This window comes from Acipenser ruthenus, chromosome 13 (assembly GCF_902713425.1).
Source record: "Acipenser ruthenus chromosome 13, fAciRut3.2 maternal haplotype, whole genome shotgun sequence".
NCBI lineage: Eukaryota > Metazoa > Chordata > Actinopteri > Acipenseriformes > Acipenseridae > Acipenser > Acipenser ruthenus.
In genome coordinates this window covers 4,586,024-4,602,913 of record NC_081201.1, presented here as the reverse complement: position 1 = coordinate 4,602,913, position 16,890 = coordinate 4,586,024, and the positions used below count along the sequence as shown (strand labels likewise).

Here is a 16,890-nt window from a genome sequence, read left to right as displayed (position 1 = left end):
TATTCATGAACAGAAAAAACAGATAACATTTATAGGGCTCCGTGGAGATCAAACAGATCCATTCAACATCAAAGCTGTGCTTAAAAGGAATACAGTCACAGTTGAAGACAGTACAAGGGATACCATTGCTGCTGTACAAATCTCGTTATAGACCCTTCAGTAGTAGCTGTGTCTTCATTGTCTAGTGTCACCATGCTCCGCTCCAGGCACACCTCTGTCCTTGCTTTGCACTGTCCTCATTGATTTGCCCACAATTGAAAGTACAGCCAAACAATTCCCTAACCAAATGTTCTACACTACAATAACAATGCAGTAGCACTGCAATGGTGATAAAATGGTTCTGAACTAAGGGGCAATGGTAGCACATTAGTAATTGGCAGCTACAAGAGTATAATATGTATTTGCCTTACCAATGAAATAGTAATCCATATCAGTAAGTATGCAATCTATTGTGCTTCAGCTGTCGGTGATGGTTCTGGAATTGCAGTACAGTGGTATCCCAGTGGTGTTTTTCAGACTTTTCAATTGGAGCGTATAACAGTTACTCAAGGGACCCTGCTTTTAAAGAGGTGGCTTAACAATATGTTCATACCCAAGTACTGTAAGCAGGTGTACATATGGTGCAAGCAATCCTAATATAATTGTGTTGTGTGTGTTTACAGGTGATGCTGGCGGACCGGAAGGGCACGGACGAGCTGTATGCGATCAAGATCCTAAAGAAGGACGTGGTGATTCAGGATGATGATGTGGAGTGCACCATGGTGGAGAAGAGGGTGCTGGCGCTGTCCGGGAAACCTTCCTTCCTCACACAGCTCCACTCCTGCTTTCAGACCATGGTAAATGTGCATTCAAAAAACAATCGCTCGGCATGGCTGTTCATTCTGTGTTCAGTCTGAATTCAAAATGACTTGAAAAATGTAAAACTGGCTTCAGTGAAATGGTTAATGCATGCTTTTGTTGTACATTCCCAAGGAGGGGAAAAAAAGGAATCCACAATTAATCAAAGCGTATTAATAATATCAAAGCAATAATGAAAATAAAAAACAAGAAGAATACTTTAGGAATAAAATATAATAATTCTATAATGGGTCTATGTTAGCACTACTGATCCATATCTTTTGCAAAATTAATCAATAGCTAAGTTTGTATTTTCCCGCATTTTAAAATGGATCTTCGTATCTTTAAAACTATGCAGTCCTGGATATGCACGAGACAGTTCCAGAGCATGCTGTAGGTGAAGGGGAGGTCTATGTCAGTATTGCATGTCTTATTGTGTAATGGTGGCAAATTCATATTAGGATACACAAAGTTACTCCACTCCAGTGAATTGCATTGTGTGTTGTTACTGAAGCCAAATGACTTCACAGAGTGTTCTAGATTTGAATTCCCCAAAAATACAGAGTTTTTAAAAACCACAGCACTGGAAGTATTGTTTGTGTCACATTGGTGTGACACGCAAGGATGTCATACATTTATTTATGTATACTAAAATGTCAAAAATGTATATGCAACAAGTACAGAATGCTCTTAGTGAAGTGTGGGGAATATTTTACAGACTGCAGTACAATGTAATTATCTTGGTGTACTGTCCACAAAAAACATGGATTTTTCATTAGGTAATTTTCTGAAGCGCACAAGCAAGTATGACTCATCGCTTAGGCAGATCAGCATTGTTTATGACATCCATAGTGACACCTCTTTTAAAACAAACCAGCATTCCTGGAATACAAAATCAATACCAAAGTTTACACAACTGAATGTATTGATTTATTACAAAAATATAAGCCCATATGTAACAATCACATTTCTCCTCAGGATGTGACAAGTTTGCATAGTCTAGTCAGAGGAACTTAATTGATTTACATTAGCCAGCTAACATTGTGTACACCGTTCATTAATGTAAGAACACATTGGCTAATTTCCATTAGAAATTGCTGCTAAAGACCACACAATTATCTAGCTTAATCACCAGAAAAATTATCTTGAACAAATCAAAGTCTCAAGAGGCTGAAGCTTAAGTAATTATCTGTCTTGCTTGATCTTTAGCTTGTTATGAGTTCTAGATGGAGGGACTGGTATAACAATGCTTGTTTCAAACTACTACACAACCAGCTGCTGGAGAAGTTTTGGCTTCTGATGCTTTTCAATACAGAGACAGCAGGAATGCCAGTGGCAAAATGAACGAGACATTCTGTGGTGAAATGCAATAACATGGGCTGCTATGTCAGGCTGTACAATAAAATCTCACACTGGCACTAGAGAAGCTGAGTGTTAGAAGCAGGCCCTCCAGCTTGAGATTGCATTGTACAATCTCTTTATCCTATTGTTTAATTTATCTCACACCATGACAGTGCTCTGGGTGATGGGGTAGTGGAGTGTATCAGCACTGAGGTTGGATGTAAAATATAGTAGTTTTGTTTTAAGCTGTTCAGTGTTATACTAAAATAGAATTCATTTGGTATTATTATTATTATTATTATTATTATTATTATTATTATTATTATTATTATTATATTCATAATAGAATTCTACTTTTTAATTGCACCTTGAGAATGACTATGCAGCATAGGGGATCAATAAAGCACACCAAAGGTAAATGGAAGACAAGACAAGATAAATGGCTCAAAAGTGGGGAAAGGGTTAAACAGATGCATCCAGTGTCTCACAGCATTAATCATAAAAGACAGCAGCAAATTAAAAAGCTGAAATGCCTCTAAACAGTCTCCTCTGCTTTTGCTTTGCAGGACCGCCTGTACTTTGTCATGGAGTACATCAATGGTGGAGACCTGATGTACCAGATCCAGCAGGTTGGCAAGTTCAAGGAGCCCCACGCTGTGTGAGTACTGTCTCTACCACACCACGGAGTGGCCAGCTGAAGGAGCCGGTCATGCCCCATTACCTGCTTGGGTCTTGTAGCTAAGAAAACAGATTGCACCTTCTGCTGAACAAATGGTAGCACAGCGGTTTAAAGACATCCTATTGAAGCGCTTTATGCAGAGCACCTATAGTAACCTCCTTCTTGTGTTAATGTGAGGACTGCAGTCGGTCTGTTTCTCTGACTAAGAAAAGCTGAAACTGAAAAAGAAAGTGATGAGTTACCACATAATTTAAACTTTGAAGTAGCCCAGCTTTCAAATTATACTCTGTTCTGGATTCGTGGTTATGAAGTTGTAAATAGTTGTCACCTAATTTTCAAAATACATTGCAAGCTAACAGATAACCTGACAGATGAAACCATTTCTTTTTAGTGTGTAATAAAATTACACACTAAAAAGAGAACGTTGTTTTCTTTTTTGTTTTTTAAATAAAAAATGGTCATAATGTATTACTGTGGCAGGGATGGCTTTGTGGGGACGTCAGATCCAGGAAATGGACACACATAGTATTACGTGGATGAAGCACTGGTGCGCGGATTGAAAATAAAACCTTAAAACAAAACAAAACCTCTCCAAGGCTTTTTATAAACGCTACAGGTGTTCTGTTTAAAAAAAAAAAACAAACGCATAGCTGGGTGGCAGAATCCAAGGTCTGCTCTGGATCTTATCAACAGATCCGTACAGAATAACAACGCTGACCTTTACATTTTATCTAACCTGAATAATTTAGCTTTCACTGCCCTTTGTGCTATAAACACAATCAGATACAGGTACTGCATTTCCTTTTGGGTTTTAAATGCACTTAATTGCACGAATTAACGGCTATTTAAAATGTTATACATGAGGGGTGAGGTGTGAGAACAGAGAAAATGGCAGGCCTCTTCCTTTGCCCAATCTCCCAGACCCAATACAGAAAACTCATTGCAGAGCTTATCTTGTGAGCTGTCAATAATATTTTAAAAAGGCCACAGTTACACAGACGTGTGAATGTTATTTGCAGGCGTGGGTCACTGTGCTCTGTAATCCGATAGCAGCAAGATACTGTTTTCTTTTCATAGCAGCATCGACAATGTGTTTCAGATGTACAAACCTTGCATTATAAAAATGAGTAGGATGGGATCAGTGGCATGAATACTGCAGACTCTGTGTCACTCACAAGCAGAACTGTGTTATTATATCCGATCACTTTCTTCTGTTCATAAAATTATATATATATATATTACACCAAGTTTATTGTGTTTCACTTTTATTTCTACACAGCTGAAGAGAGAAGGGCTTTTGTCCGAAGCGTTCATTTGTTTAATTATTATTATTTTTGTAATTTGCAGGTTCTATGCAGCAGAAATTGCCATAGGTCTCTTCTTCCTGCACAGCAAGGGCATCATTTATCGGTAAGGGCAGCAGATAATTACTTTGGAAAACCATCAGAAAGGCTTATTTACTGTGGTAGTAGTAGTAGAAGAAATTTGTGAAGTACCGCGGGGTGAATGAGTTTGCAAGGTAGGACAAGGTGCAGCACTGAGGCACAGGGTCCTGGGGGAAGGGCTGTCTGGCGTGCAGCTTCCATGGCTCTCGTTGCTCCCAGCCTGTCTGAATTAAAGCAGTCCTTGATGGGCTCAGGCAGGTAGATGCTGATGATAGATGGTTGGAGTGAATTCCGAGGCCTCTGTATCAGCAGCAGTTTGGAAGGAGCGAAGTTGTTTTTGTCAGAGTGGCACGTAGGGGAGCGACAGATTCATATAGTCGTGTTACTGTCAATCCCGCGGCCCCACTGCCTTCCTGTGCATTTCTTCAGGACGTTTCTTGGCATAAAGCAGACTGCGGATGACAAAACCGACTTACAGTGGCAGCTATTTTACATCAAGCATTTTTCCTGACTTGCATGCTGACCTGCAGTAACTTTTGACAGTCGCATTTACCTTGTTCCATGAGGTAGGGAAGTTGGACTAGCATGTCTGTGTCAGGGTTTAAGTCTCTCTCTCTCTCGCTCTCTCTCTCTCGCTCTCTCGCTCTCGCTCTCTCGCTCTCTCTCTCTCGCTCTCTCTCTCTCTCTCTCTCTCTCTCTCTCTTTCTCTCTCTCTCTCTCTCTCTCTCTCTCTCTCTCTCGCTCTCTCTCTCTCTCTCTCTCTCTCTCTCTCTCTCTCTCTCTCTCTCTCTCTCTCTCTCTCTCTGATCTTGAAAGGAAATAATCTTTATAGATGTACAGTACTGTACATGGCCAGCTGATGGAATTTCTACAGCCATGGCATCCTATCAAGCTTTGAATCCTTAATTACAGTTAGCATCTCAGCGTATTAATCCAGTGAGCAACTTAATCCTCAATACTTCGTAACGGTTCTGAAATAAACATCATAAATAAACAATTAATGATGCAAGTTAAATGAGAAGTGAATTACCATGGACATCTGCTGTCTGTCTTTCTGTGTTGTGTGCGTGTGTGTGGAAGGGGGTGTTGCTAAAATAAATACATTGAAGAAAGGTATACTCCAACAACTGACACCAGTGTCTGGAGCCCATCTTGAACTTGTGATTCTTTCCCTCTTTTAAGGTGTTCTTGTAATCTTTTCTTATGGTACAATTTTCACTAAAATCTATTGGTATTTTAAGCTTCCCCATTTTTTTTCTCTTCGATTTTGAACTCCAGCTACAGAATGATCGGGAGTGGAGTGAAAATGGCATTAAAGCTAATGAGAACTTGATAAATGGTTAAGGAATATAGTTTGTTTAAGCATGTTATACCAAATGAAAACCTTATTTGGTGCTATTAATAATAACAAATAAAAAAATAAAGAAAAAGTCATGCAATTGAGTGTTAATGCTCCGTACTGCAGCAAAAATGATCTTCTGTAGGAAGAACATCTGTTTATAGCTGGAGAAAAAACAGTAGAGAGCCCTCAGAAGGCCTCCTCACAAGCTGTCTCATTGAGCCTCCCTGTAATTGCTTGTTGATTCATAGATCGTCATTGCTGTCATTTTAGCTTCTGCATCGCAAGGTAAAGAGATTGATAAGCAGGTTAAGGCTTTATCTTGTCTGATAATTCCAAATCCTACAAAATAAGACAATGATAAATTGAATAGAATCAGCTTTTAGCTTTATTGTGTTTTATTATACATAGGGAGGCTTCTGCTAGAATAGAGTATAGCACTTTTTTTATTTTTACTTGGTTTTCTTCATCCTGGCAGACACAGACACCCTTAAACTGTTTCCTGTACTACAAGAAAATCAACATAATTCATGCTCCTTTTATATATATATATATATGTAAAATAAAAAAGTGAAGGGAATGTTAAAGCACTTAGGCCACTTTGCTGTTTTATTAGTTTTGGAATAATTTTTTGTTCATGCATACTTTTCCGAATTGGTATACCGGTCTTGAAAAAAGACAGCGAGTATTAATAGGTCAAGACCTTTCAGCTAACATGTTTTGCAACGCTTACCGCTTCTGTCACAGTGAGAAAAAAACGAGATCCCACTCCAATTACCAACACTCTGTTACTTAGTTACAACACTTAGATACAGAGCATGCATGTCATCTTCTTTAAGTGTGTTGATGCATTCAAAGCCAAGCCATTAAAACTTCACTGATAATGTTTCTCACTGAATGTTTTCTGCCACAGGGACCTCAAGCTGGATAACGTAATGCTCGACTCGGAAGGGCACATCAAGATCGCCGACTTTGGCATGTGCAAAGAAAACATGTGGGATGGAGAGACCACTAAGACTTTTTGTGGGACGCCTGATTACATTGCTCCTGAGGTAAGATATCACAGGCTGTCGATGTTGAGGGGCTGTGTGTTACAGGAATGCCCCTTTAAAAAAAAAATCAGGTTTTCTGCTCCACTCTGCAGGTTGTTTATTCCATCTCAATCTAAAGCTGATGTGCCACAGAAAGATGTTCAATTGTACTTTACTGATTATTTTATTTATTTTTAGACTTGCTCCAGTGTCACTCTGCAGCCTGCATCCTTTTGACTTGCAGCAGTAGAATATTATCATTAACATCTTCAAGCCGGTTGTTTTTCTTGTACTTATGTCTTACAACATAACAGTAGTGGAAACAACAGATTATTTACAACAAGACTAGGGGTGAGGATTGTATTGCCCATCTTTTCTCACTCTGACCCTTTTACTTACTAAATATCTTGGTATCCCTGAATAGGTAATAGTCTCCTCTTAAAAATATACAAAATATTTTGATGAGCAAGACATCTCACAAGTACAATGGTACTCTGAAATGTTCTCCTTTTTCTAGGAAAGCAGCACAACTGGGGATGGGGAGTTTGTTGTTTGTCACTCAGACAGAATATTTTGGTATCCCTGGATATATAATTGTCTCCTCTTTAAAATATGCTAAGGATTTAGGATTTGAACACTGCTGTATGTGTAAATTTTTATATGAAAAAAATAAAATAATAAAAATGTTGGTTTGAATCCACATCTCGCTGCTCTTCTGCACTGGTCAGTGATTTAAAAAAAAAAAAAAAAAAAAGTAATATCCGGAATTTAAAAGATACTTTCATTAAACTGTTTTCTATCAACTAGAGAAATACATTTATATTAGCAGTTCTGTCTTATTCCACTATAATTACTTGTAAAAGAGCAAAATCCTTTAAAAACAAAATTATCCAAATCCTTTAGTAATTAACTATTAGATTTAAGGCAAGAAAGTAAAATTGTAATTTAGGTAGTTTTTAATGCAGTTTTATAAACAGAACACGCAATGTCAGCTATGTCTGTGTATATGACAAAGCAAGTGTTTGAAAAATGTGATTAAGTTGATTGGATATTGCACATTTTTTGACAGATAAACAGATGGTGATGTCTGAGGTCCAGCAGTCTCTGCATATATAATCAGGAACCCAGTAGCAAACAAATGAACACCCTTTTGAAATAGTAAATCATTTGTGAATGGATAAAATGAAGAAGCGTAATGTTTTATTTGTATATTTATATATATAAGAATCGTAGTTGTTTTTGGAACAGCAGCACATTTTGATAATGCCTTTGATGCATCAGAACAGAAAAAACACTTAAAATCGGATATAAACCTCTCGTTAAGTAAACATGAGGCTGTATATTTGGTTCAGTTATCCACACTTTGCAATAAGTATGAAAAGCAAGCTGTGTGTTAATGTTGGCTGTGCAAGAGTAAGTTTATGTCTACCTGCTTTCTACCAATGTTTCCCATGTCCCCCTTTTCAGATCATTGCTTACCAGCCTTATGCCAAGTCAGTGGACTGGTGGGCTTTTGGAGTTCTGCTGTACGAGATGCTAGCTGGACAGGTGAGAACTTCCTAGTTTTTACACCTCAGTTGTTTTTAAAGCTGTAGAATATTGTTGAGCATGGCTATAACACCTATATTGTGAAGTGCTGCAAAACTATTGAATTTTATTGTGCACCAAAAATGCAGTTTTAAATAGTAACTGATAATAAAATGTAGCAAATGATCTTAAATACCAGATGGTTTTAAATTCATTATACCACTCTGAGATGAAAAACACATTCAACACTGAATGAAACTTGGCAGACAGAGGCACCAGTTGATGGTAACCAGACTGAAGGTTCATAAAGCACCATGCAGCTTAATACAGGCAGATTTGCCAAGACAACATTAACAACAGTAAAATTCAGTATTTTCAAACACAACACAGCTTGGCAGCTGTTTGAAGATACTGACTGTATAACCACCCTTCAATCTGAGGGTAACAGTTTTTCTTGTGTCTCTCCTCAGCCCCCCTTTGACGGGGAAGATGAGGACGAGCTCTTCCAGTCCATCATGGAGCACAACGTCTCATATCCCAAAGCTATGAGCAAAGAGGCGGTGGCCATCTGCAAAGGGGTAAGGGGATTGCTGACTGAGAACTTACCTTTTGAAAAGCAGCATTTAGCAACAGCAGGGCCATTGGGCTGTAAAGTCTGCTTAGTGACAAAGAGAGAGCATAAAAGTTAAGAAATTAATAAGAAATTAATAAAAGTATATCAATGATTTTAGTGTTTAACATTACAGGTGTAGTGTAGAGGAGTGGCACTGATGATGTCACTTCAGTTTCTTTGGCTGTGATGTCAACTAAAATGTAATAATGGCTGCAGGCAAGAGTAGACCATGAGACTCAGGGAGTCAGTAACAGGGATTTAAACTATAACCACGTGGCCCTATTGCCTTCATGACTCTCCATGACATGTATTTCGGTATCACGCTACACAAATGATGCGCATTAATTCATATTTAGGTGTCATCTGTCACAATTAGGTGTAGCCCGCTCAGAACTTGTTTGAAAATGTTGAGGTCTGCTTGTAAATGGATGCACTGGAAGGCCCTGCAGCCCATTTCAGTTAAGTGTAATTATCCCCACAGTGCTTTGGGCAGTAGCGTTGCATGCGTTCGGAGATTGGAACCACCATGATAAATCCAGCTGTCTGTTTTACACTCCATTGCATCAGTCAAAATCAGCTCTCGGAAAGTCAACAGTGAGGGAATCATAATTAAAACATTTGGGTGGTTGTACAAGTGATGGCTTTTAACAGCCCCTGCAAAGCTGACACTTATTGTATAAGAAAAACAAAATCCTTCTGCCATGCTTGAGTGCTCCATTATTTAACGCACCATATTCAGGGGCATTATTTCCCCACACAAGCATTTACATTTCTGAATCACAAAAAAAATAAAACAAAAAATAAAGTGGGTTAATTTTGTTGGTACTGTAGCATTGTGTTAGAACAATGATGTCTACACAAGAGAGTCTGTTTTTCAGCTGAAAGCGTGGTTGAACAGGCAGATTGGAAGAATGTAAATATGGAGAGGGGGAGGAAAAATCACTACAGTAATTATGAATAATTGAGGAGGATGTCAAATAAACCTAAGCAGAGGTAGAAAAAAAAACATTAAATAAAAATCGACAGGTCCATAAATCAGGTCCAGGTCATCAACAAACCCTGTAGATCAATGAATTGAGAGTCTAAGGTAGACATGAAACCGTTATGTCGGTATGCTCAATTATACATGTAAGTATTGGATTCTTAAGCACCAGTTAAAGCTAGGACTTAACCAAGCACAGATTCCATCCTGTAGACCAGCGTCCATTTCAGTGTGTTCTATGTTGTCTTACCCTCCTACACAGGATCAATTGAGTCTAGACTCATAGCTCTGCTAACACATACCTGGCAACAATGGTACAGCTGTCACTCAATCAACCTTTGCTTCAAGTTAATACTTATTTAACCGCTACTGTCACTGGATGTGTTGCTTTCAAAGGGAATGCAAAAGCACTAATATGATTGGCTGCAGGTGGGTGCACATGCACTCTGATTGGCCAGCTTTTTAGAAGTGAAGAGGTTAATGAGTTGTCAGCCATCTCAGACCCGCAAAGTAATGCCAGCTAACTTTAGAAGAAACTTTGTGGACAAGAAAAACAAAAACTATTGTTGAAGTCTAGAGGGAGCTATATTCAAATAGGTCTATGCTAATGTGGGCATTACAAAATGAATGAAAATGTTCATGCAAATTGTGTTTTAATGGAATACCTTGATGGAAGTGTGCTGCTCTAATGGACTGTATAAATTATTATGCACACAAAAAGGTCCTCTGTTTTAATGCGGTTAGTCTCTTTCCCTAAAGCAGTTCCCAATGTCTTTTGGATGGATTAATGGGCAATGTTCCCTGATTTTGAAAGGTTTATGACCATTTTATCCCATTGCATTGTGTATATCCATATTGCACTGTCAGCATGCACTGTACGCTGTCCTACAAAAATAGGTTTGGCCCACCAAGTCCAGATGTGTTGGTGAAGTTCACCCCATTAGAGACTTGTATTGAGACAGTGAAATCCCTGGATCTTAAATTCAAAGCAGTGACACTACAATGTCAATGGTAGCATAACCAATGGTACTGCAATATCTTGAACTAGGGGTGGTAATCATTTAGAGTTTAAACGTTAGCAAAGTGTCAAACGTTTTTAATTTTGCTTAATAGTTTAAACGTTTTACAGTGACAGTATGGGAACAATGTTAAATAATATGAAAAAAGTGCTAGATCTAGCGAGGAGGAAGTGGGGCCCAGACAAACATCGATTGCAAGTGTATGCTGGTGCTAGGAAATGCGAGAACTCAGGCTGAAAACGACACGGTTGATTTATTGTAACCATCGCAAACGGCATGCAACCAATTTCAATTGTGGAGGATACTGGATTCAGCTAATGTCTTTTGTTGAGCCAGATTACAGAATGCCGTGTTGATCGTTTTGTTTGTTTGTTTGTTTGTTTTGAGATGCCAGATTAGTTTGCAACTGCTATCCTTGGACTGAGACTCGAGATGTTTAATACATTTTAAAAGAGAGAAGATTGTTTACATTTTATGTTTATTTTGTGGTCTTCTTTTTACAAACTATTGCTATTAGTAAATTACTTTCTTTTTTTAAAAAAACATAAAATTGATCCTGCAAATGCCGCTAGTCTTTCTTTGACTTTATTGCAAGTACGGTATCAAGTTAATTCAGTTTGGTGTGAACCTAACTAGTTATTGTCAATTTCATATAGTCATATTTTTATATAAGCGATTTTTTTTCACTGTTTTTATACATTTTATTTATATATAGGGCTTATGATTTTTGGTGTTTTAACATGATTTTTAGTCTCTCTCCTTTAGGAATTCAACTGGTACCAGTTAAGCCATTTGTGTCTCAATCGCAGCTGAGAAACCTGTTAATAGTAAAATTGATTTAATTAATTAATTTATTTTTTCTTCTGTGAAACAACTTTCTGGGCTTTTAAATCGGCCAAGGCTTCAGAATGTACAAACGAGATTGCAACACATTAATAAGCGACTCATCTTTATTAAAGCTAGATAGAATGAAAAATAAAGCATTTTATGCTGGACACACTTAATTTGTAACTGTGTTTACATTAATAGATGAGTCACTTCTGCTTTTAAATGAAAAAGAAAGACTTAAGATTTAAAAGCACATTCATTTAGTTGTTTCACAGAAGAAAAAAAAAGTAAACACAAATGGCTTAACGGGTATCAATTGAATTCTTAAAGGAAAAGTCAGGGTGAAACACCGAAAATCAGAAACCCTATTTATATGCATATATGCAATAATTTATAAAAAGCTGTTTGTTTAAAAATAAGTGTACCACTAGTATGCTTTGATAACTTACACAGGACAAATTGTATCTAATAAAAAGAACAAGAACTGCATCATAAATCACTGTACTTCCTGAATCGTTCTTTGTGTTTGGTGTAATCTACTGCTGTCTTCCAGGGCAATGAGTCATCGATTAGTCTTAAAGGTTCTTTTGCTGGTAAAATTAAGGACACTCGCCCACCAACGAGAACCCTTTCCTGTTGCTAGGTTACAGGAAATCAGAAACTGAATTGAAAACAGCTTTCAGCTTGAGCGTGCCGGACACTTAAATAAACCAAGTACATTTTAGTTTAAATACTTCTAGGTATAAATGGGCGGCATACTCTCCCCCCCCATTGTGGAAGTGTATGACCTTGCCCTTACCTTTCCCCTGAGGCCTTTACCCCTAAATTCTAAATAATATACATTTAAAAATAATGCAGTAAAAATCAAAAAGGATGGAAAGCAGTTTCACCCAGTTACCTCTGTTTGAATCAAAGACTTCACTTGCCTGTTTTCAAACCTCTGGCTATAGTAGAGTTAAAATCAGTCTTAGCATCAGCATCATCATCATCATCACCATCTATCATTGCCATGTATCTGTTTTCAAATCAGATTTAGAACAATGCTACACTAAGGTGAGTTAGTTTCATAACCCAGCAGAAGGAGTTAACTGTGAAGTGTTGTCTAATCAATATGCTTGTCATCGCGAACCTGCATTGAAGCTGGTCTGTTTTCGTCAGCTGTAGCAAAGCCGAATGCTGATATGAGATAAGCCAGGATGCTTGATTGAACCAATTAAAAAAAAACATTAGCGAATAGCAATTGTCTTGACTGCTAAATCATGTCTGTAAAAGAAGCTTTGGGAGAGGATATAAATAAACTTAAAAAAAATGAAATCTAAATTAGTGAAAACCACTGCTGAACCCAGGGATGGAAATAAGACCCATATTGCAGTTTCACCCATTCCAGGTATTATTACAAGCTTGATTAGCCACAGTGTATAGGTCACAGGCTCAGGTGTATCTTATTAAACACAGTAAAACAAGGAATGGATCAAACTGTCTTTATTTCCACCCCTGTGAACCCTTCTGCAAAATACTTAAACTGTAAAAGAGTTTGTGTGCTACCGTTTAAGTAGGATAAATAGACATCATTCCTTTTCATGATTTAACTACAAAGCTTTGTGGTGTTGTAACAGGAAACCCCTGGAAGGAGATGGAGTTTTAATACTTAGGTGTGCCAAAGTCCCTTAAAGAAAACCCCCATTATAAATAATTCAAGGTGTTTTGTTTTTTTTTAATACAAATGAGTATTTTAATCAATACTGGCACAGAAACAAGCCCGGGAGAGCCCGAGGGGAGTTCAAGAAGACGAATCTGTCTGTTTGTTTGAACTTTTTAATTTTACGTAGGGCTTAGGCTAAAGGGACCTCCTGTAGCAACAGCATTGGCACCAAAGTCAAAGCGAATTACAATTTTCTCCAGATTGCTAGGTGCACCCAAACGTATGATTACAAAGTGATGCTCGAAATCACTTTCCTGGAACGAGCAGAGCTGCTAACCGCTGTTGGTGTCGGTGTCTCTTGTTTAATGACACTACATATTCACAAAGCCGAAAAACCTCAGGGGTTAATTTTTGTCTCTTGTATTATTATTACTTATGTTATTCAAGTATTGGAAGGTCAATAGTCAGATTTATTAACTTTTAATTTGGTACGGTGCTCCTATAGCTGAATAGCCCCACAGAAGAGGGATACATTGATTACACGTGTAACAAGGCAGAGGCGACCCCACACAACGCAAGCGAGCATCTTAACCACAATGCAAGAGACTCAGGCTCATCTGCATTCGTGGATTTAGAGCTTTTAAACTCCTCTCATCTCACCGACAAGAGACGGGACAGAATCCGCTACGGCAGTGTATCGCACAACACTGTCCGTTACACGTGCACCCCATGATTGTAAACTTTTGAGCTTGGATTTATACTTTTTTTTTCTTTTTCTTAACCTCTTGTGTTCATCCTGTTGCAGCTGATGACCAAGCACCCTGGGAAGAGACTGGGCTGCGGGCCAGAGGGGGAGCGTGACATCAAAGAGCACGGCTTCTTCCGCTACATTGACTGGGAGAAGCTGGAGAACAAGGAGGTCCAGCCGCCCTTCAAGCCCAAGGCTGTAAGTGATGTGTGCTCCGTGTGTCTCCTCGTTAATAAACCCGGCTCACCACTGATTTACTTTTTGCAGCACTGTCAATGTTGGCATGGTAACTAAACATACCGTGTCTGTGACTACAGCTTTTTTAGTCCTCTAAACAGTCACAGCTTTTATTTATTTATTTATTTATTTATTTATTTATTTGATTTATTTGAATAAAACCCTGCCCTAAATGATAATCAAACATGCATCTTCAGTGGTTGGTAGCTATGTTACTGTTTTATCATTCTGAAAATTTTTGGCTCATGTTTCCAGTGCATTTAAGGTTCCTTTCGCAGGTGTTTGTGTTTTGGTGCATTGTGAAATGAGAGCCTGCTGGGCCTGCTCCTGAATGACAGTGTTCTGTATGTGAGTAGAATGTTTCTTCCTGAAGAACCTGCAGCTAAATACGGACAGTGCATGTTTTTTCAGGTAGTTATTAAACAAACAAAGAAGAAAAAAAAATCCTTCCCACTTCCTCGACAGCATTGCTGCAAAATCAAATAAAAGAAGTAAAAGATATTGATAGATTAAATTTCTTTTAAATAGATACCTTTAACTGTCTGGTAAGTGTGTGTGATACAGCCTGGGGAAAAAAATAGAGATAATAAGTTAAATAACTACTTTCTCGGAACAAAGCGTTACAGGATGTAAGGTGTACAATGCCAAATGATCTACGCTTCAATTTGAGGGAGTATCGCTGGCAGTCCCTGATCTCTGTGAGAGCTATACGAACCCCCCACGCTCCCTTCCTTTATTAACCTTTTAATCACGTTGACTGCGACAGGATGGGGTTATGATTTCATCTGCCATTCTCACACACTATATGGATACTTTTCATTCTACACTAATCATTACAAAGTGGCTACAGTGCACTCATCAAGAACTTCTATTTACCTCGTTTAATACACACACACATATATGTGTATTAAACATGTGTGTGCGTGCCTGGGTGCGTGCGTGTGTTTATATATATATATATATATATATATATATATATATATATATATATATATACACACAGTATATATAATCCCCCCCCCCAAGATGCATTAATGGTAAAAGCATACATTCATGCCTCTGCATCTTTTGATAGCCTGCCGTTCTTGTTTTGATTTACAATTAGTGTGGTTTGTGAGTGCTTGTATGTAGTGTTTTTTTTTCCCTTGGAGATTAATTGCAGGGTGCTGATTCTGGATTGCTATCCCACTGTCTGGATAATATAACATTGCTGCAGGAGGGATTCCCCCACTGCCCCACTTTCAGTAGCAACGCAGCCAGATCCAACACAGGCACCACGTCAATGTGCTATTTTTGCTTCATTAATTATTAGGGTGTGTGCTTGAAGTGAGTACAATATCATGCAGCAGGAGAAAGGCTTCCATGGCTAGACTTCCCGTGCCCCGATTCTTGTGCAGTGCCCCTGCATACTGTATTGCAGATAATAAAACCCACATTGCTTTGGCCTGAGGCAAAAATTCACCCCTTAGGTTTTTCGGCTTTGTGAATATTTAGTGTCATTAAACATCAGTCTGATCGTATTCCCTAACAAGAAGTTAGAATTAGGAAATATGAATATAACGTAAGTTGAAAAAGCTCTAGTACAAACCAAGTGCAAGGAATATTGTTGTTATTATAAAATACTTGCAAAACCACAGGGAATATTTATACAGTATTCCAAATTGAGACATTCATAATCCTCACAGCGGAGAGGGGGAAATAGCATTTTTATATTCCCTAAGCAGAACAACAAAAACCTGTGAATGAAATATTAACCGCAGTCTGTCATAAACTGTATGGATTACTGTCTGCGAACTCCCAGACATGGAAAAAATAAGTAAAGTATTATGGGTTTTTTTCGAAATCAAGAAATGCTGTCAATCAGTGTATAAGGAGGCTTGAATTAAAAGGGTATTTGTTTTTACCTGGAGGAAAATGGATTTAAAAGAAGATAAAAACATCAACAAAGTGGTGTGATAAATGACTTTGTGTCCCAAAGAAAAAAAAAGTATAATCCAGGTAAACTTGAATGCGATGGCCCAGACATATTGAAGTGTTTTTGGCTTCCATGATTTGTTTTTCCAGATAAATCCTACAAAGATCATTGTCTGGGCTTTAAAGCCAGGCTATTAAACAGACGGAGTGACCATAGCTGATGACCTTCGGCGAAGCCTGATAAAGTGGATTGCAACTTTATATAGAATGGATGGAGAGCCTAGCTGAGGAGCCATCAGAGTTGAGAGCTGAGATTAGCAGAGTCACTTTAAAATAATGAAAGCTGCTGTTTTCTCTGTGCTTTTTTCTCTCTGTTTTCTTTATGTTTTATTATTATCTTCAAGATAAGGAGTAAAAGAGGAAGATCGTGCTTGATTCGGTCCCCAAAGATGAAAAGCGAACAAAAGCAAGCTGAGGTTACTGCTGGTTATTAGCACAGCCATACAAAGCTGGAGTGGTTTCATTAGTTTTGATAGATGTGTACTGTAAACCTTGTGTCATCTCAGGAGAGAAGTTGTAGCTTGGATAGCCATAGTATGATGCCTTCATCTGAGGGCCCAGGGACCATGTAAGTTGCACTAATCAGTAAGATCTCATGAAATACAGCTCTTTGTAGTATATTGCTCTGTAGTGGTTTGTATACAGGTTTCAAGTTTCGTTTTTATACAGAGCTGAAAGTTGGGAGAATCAATGTTCTTAAGAAGATTT

The 16,890-nt window shown here is 38.2% G+C and overlaps 1 protein-coding gene across 2 annotated transcripts in view; it reads left to right on the top strand.

Annotated features, from left to right (window-relative positions):
* Positions 1 to 16,890, top strand: part of LOC117418057 (protein kinase C beta type-like) — a 105,832-nt gene that overhangs the window by 70,490 nt on the left and 18,452 nt on the right. For both annotated transcript variants that reach the window (XM_059035496.1, XM_034030614.3), the window contains exons 10-16: positions 663 to 836; positions 2,745 to 2,836; positions 4,205 to 4,267; positions 6,495 to 6,633; positions 8,080 to 8,160; positions 8,610 to 8,717; positions 14,029 to 14,169. In XM_059035496.1, the coding sequence (XP_058891479.1) occupies positions 663 to 836; positions 2,745 to 2,836; positions 4,205 to 4,267; positions 6,495 to 6,633; positions 8,080 to 8,160; positions 8,610 to 8,717; positions 14,029 to 14,169 (798 nt within the window). The remainder of the gene's footprint in view (positions 1 to 662; positions 837 to 2,744; positions 2,837 to 4,204; positions 4,268 to 6,494; positions 6,634 to 8,079; positions 8,161 to 8,609; positions 8,718 to 14,028; positions 14,170 to 16,890) is intronic.